This window comes from Manis javanica, chromosome 8 (genome assembly GCF_040802235.1).
Source record: "Manis javanica isolate MJ-LG chromosome 8, MJ_LKY, whole genome shotgun sequence".
Lineage (NCBI taxonomy): Eukaryota > Metazoa > Chordata > Mammalia > Pholidota > Manidae > Manis > Manis javanica.
Window position 1 is genome coordinate 124,863,429 of NC_133163.1, and position 23,088 is coordinate 124,886,516.

Sequence of the window (23,088 nt, forward strand, 5' to 3'; positions counted from 1 at the left end):
AGCAATGCATTCATTCTAGGAGGCATCAGCACTCCACTCACTCCAAAGGACAGATCAACCAGACAGAAAATAAGTAAGGGCACAGAGGCTTTGAACAACACATTAGACCAGTGGACCTAACAGACATTTACAGAACTCTTCTCCCAAAAGAAGCAGGATACACATTCTTCTCAAGTGCACATGGAACATTTTCCAGAATAGACCACGTACTAGGCCACAAAAAGAGCCTCAGTAAATTAAAAAAGGTTGAAGTTCTACCAACCAACTTCTCAGATCACAAGGGTGTAAAACTAGAAATAAACTGTACAAAGTAAACAAAAAGGCTCACAAACACAAGGAGGCTTAACAACATGCTCCTAAATAATCAATGGATCAATGACCAAATTAAAATGGAGATCCAGCAATATATGGAGACAAATGAAAACAACAGCACAATACCCCGACTTCTGTGGGATGCAGTGAAGGCAGTTCTAAGAGGAAAGTATATAGCAATCCAGGCCTATTTAAAAAAGGAAGAACAATCCCAAAGGAATAGTCTAAATTCACAATTATTGAAACTGGAAAAAGAAGAACAAATGAGGCCCAAAGTCAGCAGAAGGAGGGACACAATAAAGATCAGAGAACAAACAATAAAATTGAGAATAAAACAATAGAAAAAATTAATGAAACCAAGAGCTGATTCTTTGAGAAAATAAACAAAACAGATAAACCCATAGCCAGACTTCTTAAGAAAAAAAGAGAATCTACACACATAAACAGAATCAGAAATGAGAAAGGAAAAATCACAACAGACACTACAGAAATACAAAGAATTATTAGAGAATACTATGAAAATCTATATGCTAACAAACAGGATAATCTAGAAGAAATGGACAACTTCCTAGAAAAATACAACCTTCCAAGGCTGACCCAGGAAGAAACAGAAAATCTAAACAGACCAATTACGAGCAACAAAATTGAATTGGTAATCAAAAAACTAAACTCAAAAACTAAAATCAAAGAACAAAACTCCTGGATGAGATGGTTAACCGCTGAATTTTATCAGACATTTAGAGAAGACATAATACCCATTCTCCTAAAAGTTTTCCAAAAAATAGAAGAGGAGGGAATACTTCCAAATTCATTCTATGAAACAAGCTTCACTCTAATAACAAAACCAGGCAAAGACAACACCAAAAAAGAAAACTACAGACTAATATCCCTGATGAAGGTAGATGCAAAAATACTCAACAGAATATTAGCAAACCAAATTCAAAAATACATCAAGAAAATCATTCACGATGATCAAGTGGGATTCATCCCAGGGATGCAAGGATGGTACAACATTCGAAAATCCATCAACATCATCCACCACATCAACAAAAAAGAAGGACAAAAACCACATGATCATCTCCATAGATGCTGAAAAAGCATTCGACAAAATTCAACATCCATTCATGATAAAAACTCTCAACAAAATGGGCATACAGGGCAAGTACCTCAACATAATAAAGGCCATATATGATAAACCCACAGCCAACATCATACTTAACCATGAGAAGCTGAAAGCTTTTCCTTTAAGACTGAGAACAAGATTAGGATGCCCACTCTCCCCACTTTTATTCAGCATAGTACTGGAGGTCCTAGCCATGACAATCAGACAACACAAAGAAATAAAAGGCATCTAGATTGGTAAGGAAGAAGTCAAACTGTCCCTGTTTGCATATGACATGACATTGTACATAAAAAACTCTGAAGAATCCACTCCAAAACTACTAGGTCTAATATCTGAATCCAGCAAAGTTGTGGGATACAAAATTAATATGCAGAAATCGGTTGCATTCCTATACACTAATGATGAACTAGCAGAAAGAGAAATCAGGAAAACAATTCCATTCACAACTGCATCAAAAATAATAAAATACCTAGGAATAAACTTAACCAAGGAAGTGAAAGACCTATACCCAGAAAACTACAAGACATTCCTAAGAGAAATTAAAGATGATACAAATAAATGGAAATTCATCCCATGCTCTTAGGTAGGAAGAATTAATATTGTTAAAATGGCCATCCTGCCTAAAGCAATCTACATATTTAATGCAATCCCTATCAAAATACCAACAGCATTCTTCAACAAACTGGAACAAATTGTTCTAAAATTCATATGGAACCACAGAAGACCCCAAATAGCCAAAGCAATCCGGTGAAGGAAGAATAATGCAGGGGCGATCTTGCTTCCCAACTTCAAGCTCTACTACGAAGACACAGTAATCGAGACAATTTGGTACTGGCACAAGAACAGACCCACAGACCAGTGGAACTGAATAGAGTGTCCAGATATTAACCCAAACATATATGGTCAATTAATATATGATAAAGGAGCCATGGACATACAATGGGGAAATGACAATCTCTTCAACAACAGGTGTTGGCAAAACTGGACAGCTACATGTACGAGAATGAAACTGGATTACTGTCTAACCCCATACACAAAAGTAAACTCAAAATGGATCAAAGACCTGAATGTAAGTCAGGAAATCATAAAACTCATAGAAGAAAATAAATGCAAAACTCTCTTGAATATAAACATGAGCAGCTTCTTCAGGAACATATCTCCCCGGACAAGGGAAATAAAGGAAAAACGAACAAGTGGGACTACATCAAACTAAAAAGCTTCTGTACAGCAAAGGACACCATCTGTAGAACAAAAAGACATCCTACAGTATGGGAGAATATATTTGTAAATGACATATCCAATAAGGGGTTGACATCCAAAATACACAAAGTGCTCATGCAACTCAACAAACAAAAAGCAAAGAACCCAATTAAAAAATGGTCAGAGGAGCTGAACAGTTCTCCAAAGAGGAAATTCAGATGGCCAACAGGTACATGAAAAGATGCTCCACATCGCTAATTATCAGAGAAATGCAAATTAAAACCACAATGAGAGATCACTTCACACCAGTTAGCACAGCCAATATCCGAAAGACAAACAACAAATGTTGGTGAGGATGTGGAGAAATGGGAACCCTCCTACACTGCTGGTAGGAATGTAAATTAGTTCAACCATTGTGGAAAGCAGTATGGAGGTTCCTCAAAAACTCAGAATAGAAATATCATTTGACCCAGGAATTCAACTCCTAGGACTTTACCCTAAGAATGCAGGATCTCAGTCTGAGAAAGGCATATGCACCCCTATGTTTATTGCAAGAACTATTTACAATAGCCAAGAAATGGAAGCAACCTAAGTGTCCATCAGTAGATGAACGGATAAAGAAGATGTGGTACATATACACAATGGAGTATTATTCGGCCATAAAAAGAAAACAAATCCTACCATTTGCAACATTGATGGAGCTGGAGGGTCTTATGCTCAGTGAAATAAGCCATGTGGGGAAGACCAGTATAAAATGATTTCACTCATCTGTGGAGCATAAGAACAAAGCAAAACCTGAAGGAACAGAACAGCAGCAGATTCATAGAACCCAAGAATGGACTAATAGTTACCAAGGGAGAGTGACTGGGGAGGATGGGTGGGAGGGGAGGGATAAGGGGAAAAAGGGGCATTATGATTAGTACACATAAGGTGGGGGTGGGACACGGGGAAGGCAGTATAGCACAAGAAGACAAGTAGTGATTCTATAGCATCTTACTACGCTGATGACAGTGACTGTAATGGCGTATGTGGTGGGGACTTGATAATGGGGGGACTCTAGTAACCACAATGTTGTTCATGTAAGTGTGTATTAATGATACAAAAACAATGAAATTAAAAAATAAATAAAATCGCTGAAAGAAAAACAAAAACAAGTGTGGTAGACTGGAAAGATTCAAGGATACCACTGTGACTTGTCAGTTCTTTTCCACAGCAGCAACATCAGGGGAGTAACCAAATAGACAAAAATCCCTCTGCTCTTCAGTATTCACTCCCCGGGAGGGAAGGAAAATCGCATCATGACTGATTTATACCGTATGCCAGAAAGGGCTACAAATAAAAGCATAGGAGAGAGGAGGGGTGGGAATGCCCGTGGGACAGCATGTAGTTTTAATGGGGTAGTCAGACTCTGAGCGAAACCAAAAGGAAGTAAGGGAGAAATCATGCAGATTCTGTGCCGGAAATGCATTGCAGGAGGGGGACCATCAGCGCTCAGGCCGCGAGCAAGAGCGCTTGCAAGGGGCCAGCGCCGATGAGCAAAGGCAGAGCGGGGCGGGGAGCCGGAGAAGTGCGCGGTGGGGCGCGCTTCCCCTGCGGTCAGAAGGAGCTCGCGCGGATTTACCGATCTGGGCTCGAGTCCCAGCTCTGCTCCTTACATGAGCTCTGCTCCTTACCTCATGCACTATGCGGTCCCCTCTGGTCCGTGAACAGCTGACGACAAAGTGGAAGTGGAAAGGGTTAAATAAGATACAGAATGTGGAACTACCTGTCACAGGACATAGGTCGTGCTGGGTTCCTACCTAGCACACATTAGTTCCCTTCCTCTTCCCCTGGTTACAGGGCTCCTCTCATCTAGCTCTTACTGTGGCTGAATAAAAATTGTCTAGAAGCATGGCATTCAAGGGTCCCCAAGAGGTCCAAGATATATTTACAAATGCAAGAAAAGAAATGCAAGCAGTATGCACCTATGTATAGTATTGTTCGCACGCAGTAACATTTTAATATGCACACTGAAAAATCTGGATGAATCCACACAAAACTAGTAATGTTGATTATTACTGTGAGGTAAGTTTACCAAAGATTCTAATCACTGAACCTTCTTCCTTCCATATTTATGTAATGTTTGAACATTTTACCTGAGTATTGTATTTGCAATATAGGAGCGTGCTGATGCAGGAGAAGTGATTTCCAGACCCTCTCCTATATCAGTACTAAGTAGCCTTCTTTTCACCTCACTGCCAATGTCTGCCAGGTATGATCTAATTTTGGGAGCCCCTACATCTTCTATATGGGGAAACTGGGCACAAATAGGGCCAAAAGGAGCTACAGGGTTCCTAGATGAGACCTGAACCACAAATGAAGGTCCTATGGTGGGTGTCTGGACAGTCAGTATCTGTGAACTCCAACTGGTTAGTTTAGAAAAGGGATGGGATAATTTGTGGATTATGAACCACTTCCTGAATAAAACTGAAGCCCTTGCTATGGCTGCCACCAAGGAGAGAAAAAGAGATGGTTGTAAATAAAGTATTTCAAAGTCAACACTGTGAACTTCTTTTATGATTCAAGACTATTGACACTGAAAAAAAAATCGAGTTTTTAAAGAATAATAAGTTAACAAATACTATTTTTTTAAAAACCACATTTCACAACTAAGTAGCTTACAAGGTCAGTCAAGGAAAGACAAAAATGCCAGTTCTCAGCGTCTTATTCAACAATGCATTAAAATGTGCATTACAATCAGTGCAATGCATGCTAGTTATATAGCTGGGAAAAATTGTAGTTGCTCTTGCTCCCTCAAAAAAAGATGCTTGGTGAAGGAAATAAAAAATAATGCATAAGCATCCATAGTTGACCACATGGCGTTCCCCAGTCTAAATATATGTTTCAAGAACAAAATATGTAGAATAAATTGACCACTGCACCAACAAGGGTGCTTAGCTCCGCATTAAATAAAAACCTGCTTGAATGGAACAGAGTTGGCTAGTCTACTTCATGAATGCTTTTGAATTATGAGATTTCCGACTGAAGAAAACAGAGATGCTTCCAATAGGAGAACCCATTTCCTCCCCAGAAATCAAGCAACACCTCTCTCTGCTTTCTGCAGCTTCCCCAGTAACATCAGGACTCACCTCAAGTTTATCTGATCATGGATTGGAAATCCCCAGGGCAGAAAGACTCCATCTCAGCATTCCACAGCACTGGGGAATGCACTCTTCCAAAACAGTGCTTTCTGTGGGGTAAAATGGCTATTGGAATTGCTTTACTGTCAATAGAACATGATACAGTGAAAAAGTAAGATCATGGTATTCTAAAACCAATCATATTGCCCAAGCAAGAAAACAGGGTCTATAGAACTTGTAAGAGAGTCTTATATATTTCCTACCTAATATTCTTCAATTTATGATTAAAAGCTGTAAGTTCCATGGGATGTAATTTTCAAATAATCCCTTACACTTATATATACCTTTCTTACCACCATCTCTAATGTATGACTTGAGTATAAAAGTTTGCAGCCCCACTGGGTGAATTTTCCACTGATGCAAGTACAACAATTTCTAAGTCTATGAGAACTGTTAGGAATGTGTAGCAAAATTCAATATCTGCATTATAATAATGCACTTGCAAAAAAAAAAAGGTTAAATAGACATCCATAGTTGAATGCATAAATCTAAGACTTTCAAATGAGTATTTGCTATAAACACAGAGACACTGAATCATAGTGCATGGCTGGAATGGATCCCTTTACCTCATCAAGGCACTGACACACAAGTGCGACAGACAGTGTTGTTTTTATGACTGATATTGAAACCATAAGATAATGTGCAGGATGGTAAGAATACTGGAGTGGAATGCAATAATGAAAAATATGAGTGATTTCATTCTACCTGAGGAGTATATATTTTATAGATTTAAATTTGAAGGGAAGCAGCTCTTTTAACTTAAGTGCTTGTTTGGGAAAGTTAAACAGAAGCATGTGTTGGACCCCATTTTTTTTATATGCTCAAAAAAACTCCGCACAGACCCATTCTGAAACAAGAGTTTCTTTTAATGGACAAACCAGATCCAAGCCTGTGTGCTTCTGCATAAGCTTAATCTTAATGAAATCGTAGATGGAGCAGCAGCAGCTGGGTTCAAGGCTCCCAAGGCTCCTGCCTTCTGCACTCAGATGCACTGGAATTTGCATCCTTATCCTGTCCCTGACCGTGTGACCTTGGACAAGTTAGTTAACCTTTCTAAGTCTCAGCTTCTTCACCTTCACGGAGATAACAGGGTTTTGTGCGGATTAAATGAGATCATGCACTAAGAGCTTTACGCGCACTACCTGACACATATGACCACTTAAGAAAGTGTCCTTCTCATGATTAGATGTGGCACTCTGACTATATTTTAGAAGCAGTTACAGTCTTGCTACCATATCCCAACATCTTGTGATAACCATTTTCATTCTGTGCTTCTACCTTTTACTGTTCTTTTCAACACAGTATTTTGGGAGGAAAAAGAGAATGAAAGGTAATTTGTTACAAGCATCCCACTTTTGAGACTGTTGCTTGAAGCAAGGTGAAAAGCTAAGGAAAAGAGGTTCATATACACAGAAGAGAAATCCAGTCTTTAAGATATAATGTTGTTAGTGTCTGGAATATAAACAAATAATGCAATTTGTATCTATAACATATGGTAGGTTTTATTTTAAAAGAAACAAAAGTGAAGCAGTATTAAAGAAGATGGAAGGAACCAATATGGGCCTAGGGCTATCTCAGTATTGGTGACTGAAACAGGGATTGGTGGGCTACATTAACCGGGGATTTCATAGGGCCTGGCTTCCAGCAGGTAGCAAGACTCAGGGATCTTCAGATGCAAAACTTTAATGAGTTTGAGCACACATGTCTCCGGGATTCTGTTCAAGGTCTCCTCTCAGTAATCAAGACAGATAATTGTCTGGGTTTAAGCCTCCCTGGCAAGTTAGCATGCTGGCAACTATCTTGCATAGTTCACACCTGTCCCCTGTACAGGATTCCAGCCTGACGGTGAAAACCCACCATTCTTCCCTGAAAGCCCATTCTGCTGCTGAGGCATCTCCAGACAAAGGGGGAAACCCACTAGCAAGTGGTCACGACCAACCAAGTCACAAATCCCCAGGGTGTGGGATTTCCACACCAATACCACGCCTGAAAACCAAAAATAGGCGCCCGCTTGTTATACTGCCATGGGATTTCCCCAGCAGCAATGCCCCACGCCCCCACTCCCCAGCCCAGGTTACATGTTTTATTAATAAATGCAAGATGGCACATGGAGGCAAAGAATGGGAGGTAAGGCATCTGCAGTTGGACCCGAACCGGGGCAGTTTGCAGAAATAAATGAGAAGCACGTGACAAGAGGGAGACCCCCCTCCCAGGCTGGAGCTGAACCCTTGGGCTACCCCACGCACCCTCGCCCTGCTCTCCCGGCCGGCGGGGATGAAGGTCAGCGGAAGGATCCCAGTCCTCCCGAGCACGCACTCTGCAAACCCTGACCGGGCCCCCACTCCCGCCCCGGACACGACACGGGGCAGTGAGGCAGAGAAAGCCCCGGGCGCGGCCGGCCTCGAGGACACGTACCTGCTGCCCCGGCTCGAGATTCGCTCGGCTCTGCGGCGGCGCGGGCCGCGGCTCTCGCTCCCGGGCGACCCCCCCCCCGCGCCCTCGCGCCCTCGCTGCCCGCCGCTCCCTCCTCCCCTCCCCGCCCCCCTCGCCCGGGCGGCGCCTGCGCCCTCGCCTCCCGCCCTCCGCGCGCGCCCCGGCGGCTGTAGGCTGTAGCCGTGCCGGGCGTGGGCGCTGGGAACTCGGCTGTTGCCGGCGCCCACCCGGAGCGCGCCGGCCTCGTGGCGTGGGTGAGGGGGCGCGGGGCCGGGGTGGGGGGCGCGCTCGTGCGCGAGTGGGGACGGGAGGGGGACGCGCAGGGAGGGTCCGAGGGGAGGCGGGCGAGCCGTGGAAGCAGCACGCGCGGAGCCCGAGGCGGGTGGGGGCCCCCCCCGGGGGTCTCACACAGTCGAGCTTGGCAACCTCCCCTGGCCTCGGGGCAGCGCCGTGCGGTTTCCAGGGCCCTTTGCGGTGGTTCTTTACGTCCGCACGCGGCGCCCCGTTGCCTTCTGCGATGTGAGGCCGCGGGGGGAAAACACCTCGTTCTGGCCCAAGTCCTGGCACCGGGTACCCCTGAGCCTCGGCGTGCTGCCTGGGAGGAAGGGGGGACCGAACTTTCCTAGGCTCAGAACCCCCCAGGACAGTGTTTCTCCACCTTTCTGCCCTTTCATCGCTCTGCTAAGAAGCCCTTCGCCCCTCACCCTCCCGCCCCGTGAAATTCTGATACCGCTTTACATCCTGTATAGGTGCTTTGAGCCGTGTGTGTATCTGCGCTTTATGTATGGGAAGAGTAAGATTTCGCCCTCTGGAGATCATTTCGACGCAACTGAGAATGCTTGTTCTAGGGTCATAGTTCTTGGCTGGCGGGTGGGGCAGTGGAGTAGGTGGGGACTCCGGATGCACCCACAAATATTCTCTGGGTTAGTAAAATCCATGCATGTATATGAACAACTCTAATGTCTGCGGGTGCTGTTACGAGCCATGGAATACAGTCACTTTAAGCAGCTTCTGTATTCGTGGTAGCTTTTATTTGTAATCTCCATCAGTTCGTGCTAAAAATACAAGCTACTTTCATATGGGGTCCTGACATTTTGTTAAAATACTTGAAAAGATTGGGAATCCTCGTTATGAGAGGAACACTTAAGTTCCAGGGTGGCCTTTGGCTCCATGGGCAACCTTAATTTCTGATGATTCTCATACCTTTTCTAAAGTGGGTGTTTGTTCGTTTTGTTAGGCCCATTTGGCTCCTCCTCTACCTCAGCTTTTCTAGCGAAAAGATGGGAATTGTGGAGTTGAAAGACTTCAAAAGCCAGGTGGCAGAATTGCCCCAGTGTCTTGGATTGCTCTTTTTCAAAATAGACAAAGGGACACCTAGATAGGAAGAGTATCTAATTTTGGCCAGTTTGGAAAGAAGTAAAATTTCTTCATCAGGCTCTCCTTCGTCTTTCAATGTTTCTTCTGCAGCTCTAATGGTGGAATTTCAACAGAGGAAAAAATCTTTGGAGATGATATTTGTAAAAGCTACCAGGGTTACCAGAGGATTTTCCTTCTGTTTCTGGAAGGAAGAAATGTGGACTGGAAAGGAGAAAGTGGAGATGTGTCAAGAAAACTTGGGAGGATGGATAGGAAGGGTGTGTGTGTATAGTTTTCTGATAGTTGGTGCAACACTTGACCTACACTTGAAAAAGTGTAAAAAAAAAAAAAGGCCTTGGCATAGCTTGCCCATATTGTTATCCACCCCATTTCCCCCCAACTTTGAGCTCTGTGAAGATTTGAGTAAAACCATTGAAAAGCATCCAGTTACAATACTAGTTAAAAGAGTAGGGCAAGTATTTTGAAACTTGAAGAAGGAGAAATTGGAACACCACTATGGGTGTGTGTCTAGAACCTTCGTGAGACATGGACCGTGGGTGCAGTCAGAGTAGGGTGAGGGCCTCTGGAAAAAGACCCTTACCAAAACTCCGTATTAAACAATTAAACAAAGACAGTCACATTAATTCTCTAAAGTAAAATATCAAACTAGGAATATAAGCATTCTTCAATGAAGATTAGTTAAAACTAAAAAACCAGGAATAACCTGGCCTGGAATGTTTGAACATCCCCCAGATAAGAAAGTACCTCAACATAGCCCATGTCCTGTTTGTATCAATTAAATAAAGCTATTGTGAAATTTACTTTAGCCTGCTGCTGAAAGGCCCAGTTTATCTTTAACTTTGCCCAGATGCTGCTTTTCCTCTTCCAGCCCTAATCAAGTCATAACTCAGCTCACCGTGAAAGCAAGACAAGCAGCCCTGACTGATAGGCTCCCAAACCAAAAAAAATGTTACTGAGAAAGGATCAAAGCTGTAAATTTCTTAGGTTAACTCTGCAAAATAGTCCAGAAAACTGATACGAAACTTAGTGTCTCTTCAAAGATAAACACTTGGAGACCATTTGGTGGGTCGGCATCCCTAGCTCTTTGTCTCTCAACCGCCTAAAAATCCCCTAGACAACGCACCACTACAGACCCTCTTGTCCCCTCCTGGCATAAGCCGGGAGCTCTGTCTGTCCCCACTGTCTCTCTCAGTAAAAGTCTCCCTGGCTGGCTCTCCTACCTTGACTGTTCGCTAAGTTCATTCTTCGATTCTGCAAACAAGAATCCCGGCATCAGTAGTTTTTGGATTTGGGTGCAATGCTGCTTCAAGGGAATTTTTCCTCTACAAGATCCTCTAGAGAGAGAAAACTGTGGAAATTACACACTAACATCTCTTACCTGTGTCTTTTAAGTTCTCTGCGTTTAAAATAAAATCTGATTTCATGGAAAATGTTAATGCAACCATTTTATGTGGTAACGTGAAGTCAAAAATCTCAAAACGTATAATTTGGGGGCTCTATGCTGCCCCCCTGGTGGTGTCGTACTTCACGGTACGAGCTAAAATCTCCCCTTCTTGGTAATTTTGGGGATTAAAAACCTGAATCAAAAGTGTAGACAAGATGCCATTCTGCCTTCTCCAAACTTGTCCTGCTCTCGTTTTCAAATGCCTTAAGGCACAACACCCAGAGAATGATTAGCCTTTGAGGCTGATCAATTTAGAGGAACTGTAAAGATCTCTGGCAGGCCTCTCCAGCTTGTTCTTAAACTTGCCTGTAAGAATCACTTGGGGACACTTGTTTAAAATCAAATTTTGGAGCCTCACCTCAAACTCATTAAAATCTAATTTACAGGAGAGTGGCTTGTGATTTTTATTTTTAACTGCCTGCCCAAGGTGATTCTTATGAATAGAGGTTGGAGAATACTAGAGCTATAAATAGAACAGGTGCTGCTTCTGTTGACTGTAGGTGACTAAGGAGAAGGAATTTTGTGGGTGAAGTTACCCCACAGCAATAGGACAATGAGCTATAATGTGGGAATGGAAGAAATTAACTCTGAGTTTAAGCCTTGTGTGTCACTTTCTTGCCAGATATATACATGCTTCTAACGTGGCTGTAATTGGTATGGTATCCCTTACTAAACTGCCTTTTGAGGTAAGTCAGATTTTCTTTTACTTAAAAAGAGTATCTTTTCAAGAATATCAGAATCACGTAACAGACACTGTGTATGTATGCATGTGCAGTATCATGAGGGGGGAGGAGCTCAGGGAAGGCAGTACAACATAAAGACGCATTTTACTACGCTGATGGACAGTAACTAACGGGGTGTTGGTGGTGACTTGATAATGGGGGAGTCTATTAATCATGTTGCTCACTTAATTGTATATTAATGATACCAAAATAAAAATAAATAGAAAAGAAATGTTTGAGAAGTACTGGGATTATTTCTTCCTTAACTGTTAGGAGTCACCAGTAAAGCCATTGGTTGCAGGGTTTTCCTTTGCTGGGAGGTTTTTTTTTATTGCTGATCCAATTTCCTTCCTAGTTATAGATCTGTAATTTTTTTTACTTCCTCATGATTCATTCTTGGTGAGGTTTTGTTTCTAGGAATATCTGTTTCACCCAGGTTATCCAGTTTCTTGGCATGGTACTGCTCATGGTGCTTTTAATATTTATTTCTGTAGATTCATTAGTAATATCCTCTTACTTTTGCTTCTAGTAAGTTGTCTTTTTTTCTTGGTCTAGCCAAAGATTTTTCTACTGTACTAAAAATCTTTTCAAAGGACTAGTGTTTGGTTTGCAATTTTCACGTCTATTGTTTTGCTTATCTCAGCTCTGAACTTCCTTCTTTTGGCTTTGGGTTTATTTTATTCTTCCTTTTCTAGTTCTTTAAGTTATAAAGTTAGAAGGCTGATTTCTGATTTTTTTTTTAAGGTAAAACAGCTATCAGTTACCCTCTTAGCAATGCTTTCATTGCATCCCTTAAGTTTTGCTATGTTGTTTTAATATAGTCTGTTATTAGATGCATAAATGTTTAACTGTTACATCTTGTATTTGACCTTGTATTAAATGTCTTTTGTCTCTTATAACCTTCTTAAAGTCTATTTTGTCTGGTAATGGTACATCTTTATCCTTTTACTTTTTAACTTACTTGCTTCTTTGGATCTGAAGTCAGTCTTCTGTAGACAGCATACAGTCCAATGATGTTTTTAACATCATTTTTCCAGTCTCTTTTGACTGGAATTTGATTTATATTTAAAGTAATAATTGACAGGAGGGACTTCTGTCATTCTGCTATTTCTATTCTATATGCCTTATAGTCATATCTTGTCACTCATTTTCTACAGGTCTTTTGTGTTTAGTTGATATTTTTGTAGTCAAACATTTCAATTCCCTTTTGTGTATATTCTAAAGCTACTTCTTTGGTTACCATGGGGATTCCATTCAACATCCTCATGTAATAACATCTAATTTGAATTTATACCATAACTTCAATATCATAGAAAAATTTTGCTCTTAGAAAACTCCATCCACACCCCATTTTTGTCACAATTATGTCTTTATGCATTTTGTGCCTGAAAAATAGACCAGTAATTTTTTTTTACACATTAGTCTCAAATTGAAGAAAAAAAAATGTTATACATCACTGGCTTTTGTAACTGCTTATGTGTACTTTATTTCTTCATATGGCTTCTAGCTCCTGTCCATTGTCTTTTCACTTCAACCTGAGGATCTCCATAATTTAGCATTTCTTACAGGGCAGGTCTAATTGTACCAGTCTTTTTCAGGATTTTTATCTGGTAATATTTTAATTTCTCCATTTTTGAAGAAGTTTTGCCAGATTCTTGGTTGCCTTGTTTTTTTTTTTTTTCTTTTAACAGTTATGGGCATTTGGCCCCCAAGATTTCTGCTAAGGAATCTGATAATCTACTGAAGATCCCTTTTATGTGATGAGTCTCTTCATCCTTACTGCTTTCAAGATTCCTTGGCTTTAGCTTCGGTCAGTTTGATCACAGTGTCTTGGTGCATCTCTTTTGACTTCACCCTGTTTGGAATCCATCGAGCTTCTTGATACTGTACCTTTATACCTTGCATCAAATTGGCAAGTTTTACCCTTATTTTTTTCAAATAATCTCCATGCAGCTTTCTTTTTTTCCTTCAAGGATTCCCAATGCATTCCTTTTGCCACTTAATGGGATCTTACAAGTCCCCCTTAGGTTGGTTACTTTCGTTTCTACTTCTTAGACAAAACAACTTCAATTGTTTTGTTTTCAAGTTCGATCTCTTCTGCCTCCTCAAATCTGCTCCTGAACCTCTCCAGTGCAAATGTTACTGTGCCTTTCTGCTCCAGAACTGTTCCTTTAAAATTGATTTTCTCATCTTAATCATTTTCCTGATTTCCTTTAGTTGCATATATTTAAGTCTTTTGTCTGAAGTTCAGTGTTTGAGCTTCCTCAGGGCCATTTGTTCCTTTAAATAGGCAATTTCTCTGTTTCTTTGTATGCCTTGCAATTTTTTGACAATTGGGCATTTCATTATAAATGGTCATTCTGGATATGAGTCTCCCCATCCCTGGGAGTTTCACAGATTAGTTCAGGTTTTGAGACTTTTTCAACTGTTTTACCTTTACAAATACTATTTCTTGTAAAGGGTGCTCATTTAAGTCTCTTCCTTTTAACTCATGTTCAAGCTGTTTTGGCAGATTTCCTTTAATCCCAGTTTTCCTTGGCTTTACAGATTAGCACGGTAGTGGGGCACTTCTGCATCACACAGGGAGGTTTGCTGCGAGCCTAGGGATCACACCAAGGTGAAAGCTTTAGTTCTTTTGATCTTTTCTGAGCACGTTTTGCCTGGGCATGCATGTGGCATTCCAAATTACCCCCTGTATACAACTGCTTTTGAAGGTCCAATTTCCTTAATATCTCACCGTAGCTTCTCTTCTTGGCTTTTCATTATTTCTTCTCCACCTGCCCCAGGTGTCTGAGCCTGTAGTCGCCTAGTTTTATAAGCAGTGCCTGCCACTTTTTCTAATTCCCAAAGTATGCAAAACAGTGATGAGCATCCTGAGTCAGTCCTTCGGCTATCTCCAAATTAGAAAAGACATACACAATTAATTTGCAAATAAAGTCTCTCCTGTCTTGGTTTGAGGAAGGGAACTGGGAACAAGCTTCTGCCACTTTTTTTTTTACACCAAATTAGTTTTAATAAAATAAACTTTCACAGTACTGAGGTTAAAATCTGAAATACTCTTAAAAGTAATATTAGATATCCACATATTGTCTATATATTTTCTTCTTTATAACTGCCATTTATTTCCCCTTATAAGAATCATCTTTCTTTTGCATTTTGGGAGATCTGCTCAAGTTTGTCCTCCGCATCACAAATTTTTTGTCCTATTTTTTTTTTTTTTTGAGAGGGCATCTCTCATATTTATTGATCAAATGGTTGTTAACAACAATAAAATTCTGTATAGGGGGGTAAGCTTCTGCCACTTTTAAGAATAAGCCTGCCGCTGCCAGCGCTGGGCAAGGGCAAGTAAAAACATCACAAAACTTTCATACCACTTTGAAGATGGTTTTTCTATTCTGGGCACGCTCTTGGTTGCTGGAAATCTTTGACTGTTTTCCAGCGCTTCAGTAACGCTGGTTCATACCGTTGCTTCTCCTCCCTTCCATGTTTTGGGGGGACATGAGCTTAGAGTGTCCTAGCCCACCATACTGCTGGGGTCACACAGGTCAGCTGTGTTTTATTCCTGTCTGTAATTCTAGTATTACAACAAGATCTTGAAAGAGTGGGTTTCAGATACACGTACGGTGACTGAGTTTTGGTCAGACTTCGAAATATTGTGCAGCTATTAAGAAAATGGTCTCAAAATTCTCCTTGTTCTGCTCATTTGTATTTAAGATTCAAGCTAATGAATATATATTCTCATTTCTTCTAATTCTCAATCTTGCCTTTACTGGCTGTGATGACAGTCACTAAGGAACAATAATTTTTACACAAACTGCTTATAAACTGAAAATCCCCCACATACTCTTAGTACCAAAACATGAAATGAAGTTTGTTGGCTTCTGTGAATGTTTTCTACTTTATAGGCACATATAGTTACCTAAGTTGTGGTATAGGGCAGAAATGAAATACATAAAACAAAAATAACATGTCTTGCAAATATGTGACTTCTCTATACAAGGCCAGTATTAAATTACTTTTTGGTAACACATTCTTTACATAGGCTATGTATTTTGTTAATTTAACAAGGACTTTATTACTAATGCTGTTTTTGCTATTTTAGGATTTTCACTAAGCAGACACATGCTCAGTTCTACAAATGAAAATCAAGTCAGTCACCTAAAGATCTCACAATTTCCAATCACGATGATTTACAGTCTTCTCTTTCCATTAAAATTGAACTTATGGTAGTGCTAACCTCGGTTATACTGTGTAGACACACAAGACAGCAGTGACTTATTTATTCTCAAATTTCTGCAGAATGCAGAGAAAATTCTGATTTTTAAAAGTTTTTAAAATTCTTTGCATGTTCATTGTGTTAAATTTGCAATATAAACCAGTGGCAAATTTTTTGCTATCTGGTCTCAGTAGGTGAAAAAGGTGGTATGTTTGCCAAAAATCCAGGTTTAAGCAAAGCTGAGAGAATTGAAATAGTGGAGTGGCCTACCAGACCCCCCTCACTAGTTCAGGTCACAGACCATTGATTCTGTCAGCAGCAGGACGTGTGTTTCTAAGTCTCAACCCAAGACCCACCTTCCCTCCTCTTCCTTAGATTGCTGCTTGGTTTGTAAGAAGTTCAGTTCCACTTGGATGAAAGGAAATGGAAATATATTCCTTGAAGCAGCCTTTTTACAAAGCAAACTGCAGCTGCAGCCAGATTTTGCTTGGAAAGCATGTTAAGGAAATTAGTATTTTTAAATGTCTGGATTAAATAAACCATCCTATCAATCTGATCATCACTTGAGAGAAGGCAGTTGAGTGTGAAGACATTAAAGGCACATCTCCTTTCTGCTCACATCAATTTCTCCATGTGTAATCATTTTCCAATTTCACAAATAACTACAGTGGTTGCCATTTCTAAGAATTTGGTATGTTTTAAGCTAAAACAGTCATTATTCCTTTAATGCTTGCTTTTAAGTTAAGCTGTTCAAAATTGTAATAAATTATTCCATTCTAACTTTGGTTACATTACTATTAAACTTCAAGGCCTCTGAAAGGAAGGGTGGATGACTTTTGTCTTCATCAGTACTAGCCTTATTTTTTAGTGGGTCAACTTTTCCCCCTTTCTGTTCTGCACCAAGGTTACAACCTTGTGGCAAAACGAATATATTGTTCGTAACAAGCCCCAAAGGCTCAGCTATAAAAAGGAATCCTACATTAACATCAAATATTGTATTGAGATGACCTGCAGTAGACTCCTTTGGGAAATAACATTTTATATGAGTATTAATTTGAAAAATTAAATGCATTCAATCCTTAGACTCATTTGTTCTTTTCAGTTTTTAAAATAGTTTTTTCTTCTCTTCAGCCAAGTCTGCTTAATATCAGGGACAAAGAAAATTTACAAAGTATGTTCCTGTGTGCTATGTAAGCATATCTAAGAACTTAAATTTTGAGGTGTTGTCTACTTGATAATGAGTACCAGTGTCAAATAATACCTTAATGGCTAAATATTAATATTCACATTTTAAAAGTTCTATGACAAACTCTTCTCTGGACTTTCTTCAGGAACAAATATTTAGAATAATCATAATATAAAGGAAAATTTAAAGTATTTTTATCATTTATAAAACATTAAGAGAAAAATCTTTTGAGGTAAAAATTGGGAGAAAAGTGATTTAAAAAAGTAGGAATGACAATATATTTGATTACTTGCAAGTATTCTACTGCCTGTTAAGTGGCCATTACACAAGTGTCATCCATTAGTTATACTGTATTAGGCAGAATATGGTAATATAAAGACATCCTTTAACGAAGACCTGGAAAAAAAAGTGACTAAGGGAAGAATGATGTTAAATTTCTGTCTGTAAACCAGTGTGGAGGTAGGCAGTCCACAACAGTTATGGTAGCACTTCAACAAAATTGTACAATGACCCAGGATCATTTTGTGTGGTCTCTTCCACAACTGAGTATTGTCCCTTCTGTAGAGTCTAAGATGACAAACTACCAGATCCACTTCCAAGCAAAAGGACTAAGAACAGGCAAAAAAACAGGCACACTATTATCAAGGACACTTCACATTTCTTGGCCAGAACATTCATTCATGCAAGGGAGACCGGGAAGGTATGCATTGAGCTAAAATCCAAAACTTCTATCACTATGTGAAATGGAAAGAATAGATATTGGGGGAAAATCGGTGTTCTCTGCACATCTCATTTAGATATTTGCATAATGAGGAGTTCAAACCTTATTTACTGGCTGACAAATACCCCCTATTCTGGGTTTTCTTTGACACATGATTAGTTTACTTCCTTTAGTCACTTACCAAAAGCAATGAAATACAAATACTACCTGAATGAGTTTCCAGGGTACATTTTCTTGGTATAAAACTGAAATAAGGTGATATAATTGTCTGGCCTGCTAATCAGCTACATACCAGTAGGTGAACGAAAAAGGATTTTCTCTTACAATTTCTTAATTAAGGGAAAAGGCAGATTTTTTTCCTTAAGAAGTAATAAAATACTGTTAATCTGGGGAATTTATTAGACTAAACAACTTTAGAATACTAAAAGAAAAATAGTTCTTTAATTTTTATCAAATAAGTAAAAAGTATTTTGTTACAGCTTCTGGAAAAACTGGTAAAATTGTAAAGCAGAAAGATTTCTCAAGCCATCTGTGTATTTTTCTCCTTCTTTAGGAGAGAAAAATGTCATCACGATTCTGCTAAAAGATCTAACAATGCAGAGGTAGTCATGGGGCGCCTTCCGTCTTCACCCTGCTGAGCCCTCTTTCAGTCTCCCTCAGCAGAGGACCATTTAAAGTCACATTTCACAGCAGCTACATAATCTGGTGCAATATAGCCATAATCAGTTTACTTGTGCCTGATACAAAAGCTCTCAACTCTTGGTCTGCACTGTTATGTACAAAGTTGTCCATCGAATACTTAAAAACTACCCCCAGTGTAATCTTTAGAGCATCAAAGCTAAAAACAGGTACCTATAAAGTTATTTTTGTTTGAAATATACATTTCCCAGGTTTCCACTTTCTGGAAAAGGCAGAGCCCAAAAGTCACATAATGTGAAAGCCCCTTTATAGGGGGCTTTATCTAGCTGAGCCCAGGTGGATCAGCGCCATAATTGTTGTATAGCTGTGAAACAGATCAGCATCCTTCACCTCATTACATTTCCTCAGAATAAAGTTCCCAGTGACTATACGATCACATCCAATTTCTCCATTTCCAAAGAAGCCAAACAAAGGAACACTAGGAAAAAACTTCCTAAACGCATCAGCCTCAACATTCCCCTTAGCTCTGTAGTACTGGAAGCCCCTACCCACACACGCGAACATGAAACCGACAGTGTCCCGTTCAGGAATGCCTGCGGCTTTGAGGCGCTGCACCGCGGCCTCCGCTGCCTTCTCATCGCTGACGTCCTCACTGAGAAGCACCGTGGCACTCTGGATTCGGGGTCCACTGAATGACAGCCCAACCACTCCAGTGGCATCAACATCCAGAGGGTTCCTGGGAAATTAGAAGAGTGGTAATACATCATGAAATAAAACGTTTTAAAGTGTAAAAGGAAAGAAAAGTCCTCTTGACTCACTGGTTGGGAGCTACTGCCTGCAGCAGCCCAGTTAGTCTGAGACTCACCTTCCTGGATATGAGGAATATAATAAGGAATAAAAATTAAACTATGAAACTAATATATTAAAGGAATGCAGAAGGCAGATCTCTGGAGAGCAGGCAACTGAAATACAAAGGGGCAAATGCACCTCCACAAAGATTTCCAAAACCCATCCTGGGTTTTTAGAAAGGCATTGAGAAGAGTACCCTTACCTTTCTTCTTTAAAAGGAACCTTACAATTTTATTCATATGCACAGTGATACCTGTTAAATGAAGCTTTTGTCTATTTTCACCCTATATCAAATGTCAGATTCTAAAAGAGGTGTATTAAATGTTCAGTCATGGAGGATAATTTTATTAAGAACCTGTAACTCCAGGAGTTTTAGCTTTATATTGTTTGGTCCACAAAGAAATACAATTGCAGGCATACCTCATTTTATTAAGCTTCACAGATACTGTGTTTTTTGTGTTGTTTTGTTTCAAATTGAAGTCTGTGGCAACCCTGCACTGAGCAAGTTTATTGCCATCATTTTTCCAACATTTGATCATTTTAATCCCTGAAATATGTCAAGCATTTTTCACTATTATTATATTTGTTATGGTGACCAGTGACTACAACTCACTGAAAGCTCAGATGATGATGAGCATTTTTTAGCAATAAAATATTTTTAAGGCATATGCATTTTTTAAGACATAATGCTATTATACACCACTTAGTAGACTACAGATATAAATATAACTTTTATAGGCACTGGAAAACAAAAATAGTCACTGAACTCCTTTATTGTGCCGTTTGCTTTATTGTGGTGGTCTGGAACCAAACTGGCAGTACCTCTGAGGTGTGCCTACACATTTGTGTGTCTTGTTTAATGCTTTGAGTCTAGACTTCAGATCCATCTGAAGGTAAAAACACATTTCTTTTTGTATTTGCCTGCATTTTTTTAAAATGAAATATTTACTATAGAAAATACAAATAAAGTGTCAACTAAGTTATAAAGCATAATATAGTGAACACTGGGGAAACAACAAGTACCTTGCATTTCTATCATATTTACCAACATCTGAGTCTATCGGGGCTAATGAGAAATAAGACTCAAAAAGGTTAAGTGCCTAGAATGCTAAGGCTAGCAGCTATAGCGAGTGCCAAAACCAGTTTCTGAGCGGCAGGATTCTTCTTCTGAAGAAGGGCTGCTGCTCCTGTAGCACTGCTACATTATCTCTTCCTATACAGTTGCAACATGTGTTGTCAATCCCTTGCCTCAAACAATTACTTACCTATATTTGGGGGGAGGGGGACATATCTGGACATCATTAAAATGGAGCATTGATTTACTCAGCTGTTCTTACCCAACACCACAATATGAAGGCCACATTTAAATTAATGTGTCATACATGGATGGAGCTGGAGAGTATCATGCTCAGTGAAATAAGCCAGGCAGAGAAAGACAAGTACCAAATGATTTCCCTCATTTGTGGAGTATACAAATGAAGCAAAAGTGAAGGAACAAAACAGCCGCAGACTCACAGACTCCAAGAAGGGACTAGTGGTTACCAAAGGGAAGAGGTGGGGAGAGTGGGTGGGGAGGGAGGGAGAAGGGGATTAAGGGGCATGACGATCAGCACACATAATGTAGGGGGTCACGGGGAAGGCAGTATGGCACAGAGAAGACAAGTAATGACTGCAGCATCTTACTATGCTGATGGAAGGTGACTGCAATGGGGTATGGGGGGGATTTGATAATATGCGTGAATATAGTAACCACAGTGTTACTCACGTGAAACCTTCATAAGATTGTGTATCAATGATACCTTAATTTAAAAAAATTAATGTGTCATGTTAAGGGATAATAATTTTTGAGGGTTTATTTCCCACATTGGGAATAGAAAGTAGATGATGAACAGTAGATGATAATAGGCTAATACCTCAGGTGTATGTCTGAGCAAGATATTGGCATTTCAAAGCAAATTGTATGTTAAATCACCTTTGTCCTATCTGTATGTTAAAGGTAAAAGCAAAGATGCTGGAAAAATTAGGCAAGAGAGGAAATAATTCACAGATGGCTGTGGAGAATCAGGAGCACTGACGCATGAGCTCCAATGTCTGGCATCCCACTGCTTGGAATTCAGTGCGCTTGGCTTTCCTCCTTCTTCCCTGGCAGTCCGGGGACTTAGCTATTTGCTTTCCCTCATCCATCAATGGAGACCAGCAGGAGGGCGATTACAGCTGGGATGATTCACACTGCCCTTAAGGATGCTGATCTCTGACCATCTGTCTCCAGGTCGGCACGCAAGGATCCGAATAATACAGATTTGCGAGAAACAAGTACTTGTGTTTGCAAGAGACTTTTGGGGGATAGGAGGGTTCTCCTTTCCTGCTTTTGGTAACAGTTGATATTTAGGTCCACTTTGGTAGTTCAAACTCAAAATACTGCATACTTTCATTCAAAGTAGAAAGGGAGTAACGACTCCCAAGATAGAAGAGCAAGTACTTTTTGTCTTTGAAGACAAAAGCTTTAGTAACAGAATCAAAGACACAATTTTTGAAGCAGAAAAAGTCTTTTAAAAGATCTATAGTACAGAATTTCCAAAGATGTGTGCTACGTATTACCAGTAGGCTTGTAAAATACTCCACAAAAACATGGTTTTATGGCCAAATAGAACTGCTCCAGCTAATATAATTCCACCTCTTAGAGACTGAGCTTATTAGAGGCTCAGAAGTTGCACCACACAGCTTTGCTGTTTAACCATGACATCCTTTAGAGGAGGAAATAAAACTAGAAAGAAGTGACAGGTTGTGGTTATGCAGAATACAGAGCTGTCAAGGGAGCTATCAGACAATGTGGAAAATTTTCAAGAGTATGAGTCCAACTAAGAATAAGTTCTTAAAGGACAATATATAAAAATTTTATTCTTCAACTTTGTAAGTAGAATTGTTGAGTAAGCCTCTCAATGCCTGTCAGTCAAACACAAAACAGAATGAACTGTAGCTTAGCAATTCTTTAAGTATGTTTGTAAAAAACTCAAGATAACAAAAACAGAACATCATTTCCCAACATGCACCAAAGAAATCAGAAGCACGTGAGACATACTTTTCCGAGGTCAGTGATGCCAGGTTATCCACCTGGCCTCCAGCCAAGATGACGTTCATATCACTAAAAGTGCTGACTACTCGCTGTAGATAATTACTGGCTCCCACCTTACAGCAGTTATAGCCAAAAACAAGGACCACACGAAGCTCAGGGTTATCTAAAAGACCTGCAGAGAAATGAAGAGCAGCAATTAAAAAATAGCCTTAAAACAGGAATTTATTTCACTAAAATTTTATTTTCCACATTTTGCAAATGAAATGTTACAGCTAAGAACTTGAATTCCTGGGCTAGTGCAATTTAGTATTTAAGCTGTCAAGTTTTACATTTTTTACCAACATTAACATTATTCAAAATCTTTGCTACAATTAATATAACTAAATGGCTATTTGAAAATAATATGGTCAACACTGGACACAACCAAGGAAGCTACCCTGTAACTGAGCAGCACTCTTTGCAGACCTTGGTGCAAGCTACCTCCACACAAGCCACCACCTAGAAGGAAGGAACTCTGGTTCACATAGAACAGGGTTACCAGCAGTGGGGATTTAAAGATTCAGAGAGAATGGAGAAAAGGCATTAACTATCTGTAGTAAGTTGAATGGTAGTTC

The 23,088-nt window shown here is 40.0% G+C and overlaps 2 protein-coding genes and 1 long non-coding RNA gene across 3 annotated transcripts in view; 1 reads left to right on the forward strand and 2 right to left on the reverse strand.

Moving 5' to 3' along the window:
- The window catches only part of TMEM266 (transmembrane protein 266), a 170,471-nt gene extending 162,144 nt beyond the window's left edge, over positions 1–8,327 (reverse strand). Inside the window, 2 exon segments of the mRNA XM_073212231.1 lie at positions 5,764–5,864; positions 8,230–8,327. The gene's annotated coding sequence lies outside the window, so the exon portion shown is untranslated.
- Positions 8,328–8,383: 56 nt separating this feature from the next.
- Positions 8,384–18,602, forward strand: LOC140843216 (uncharacterized). The gene is made up of 3 exons (XR_012120823.1): positions 8,384–8,501; positions 11,691–11,754; positions 18,467–18,602. It is a non-coding gene; the product is annotated as an uncharacterized lncRNA (long non-coding RNA).
- FBXO22 (F-box protein 22) overlaps positions 14,888–23,088 on the reverse strand; it is a 38,358-nt gene continuing 30,157 nt past the window's right edge. The window contains exons 6-7 of the mRNA XM_073212234.1: positions 22,481–22,646; positions 14,888–19,288 (exon numbers count right to left, since the gene is read on the reverse strand). Of these exons, the coding sequence (XP_073068335.1) occupies positions 18,871–19,288; positions 22,481–22,646 (584 nt within the window). The 3' untranslated portion in view covers positions 14,888–18,870. The remainder of the gene's footprint in view (positions 19,289–22,480; positions 22,647–23,088) is intronic.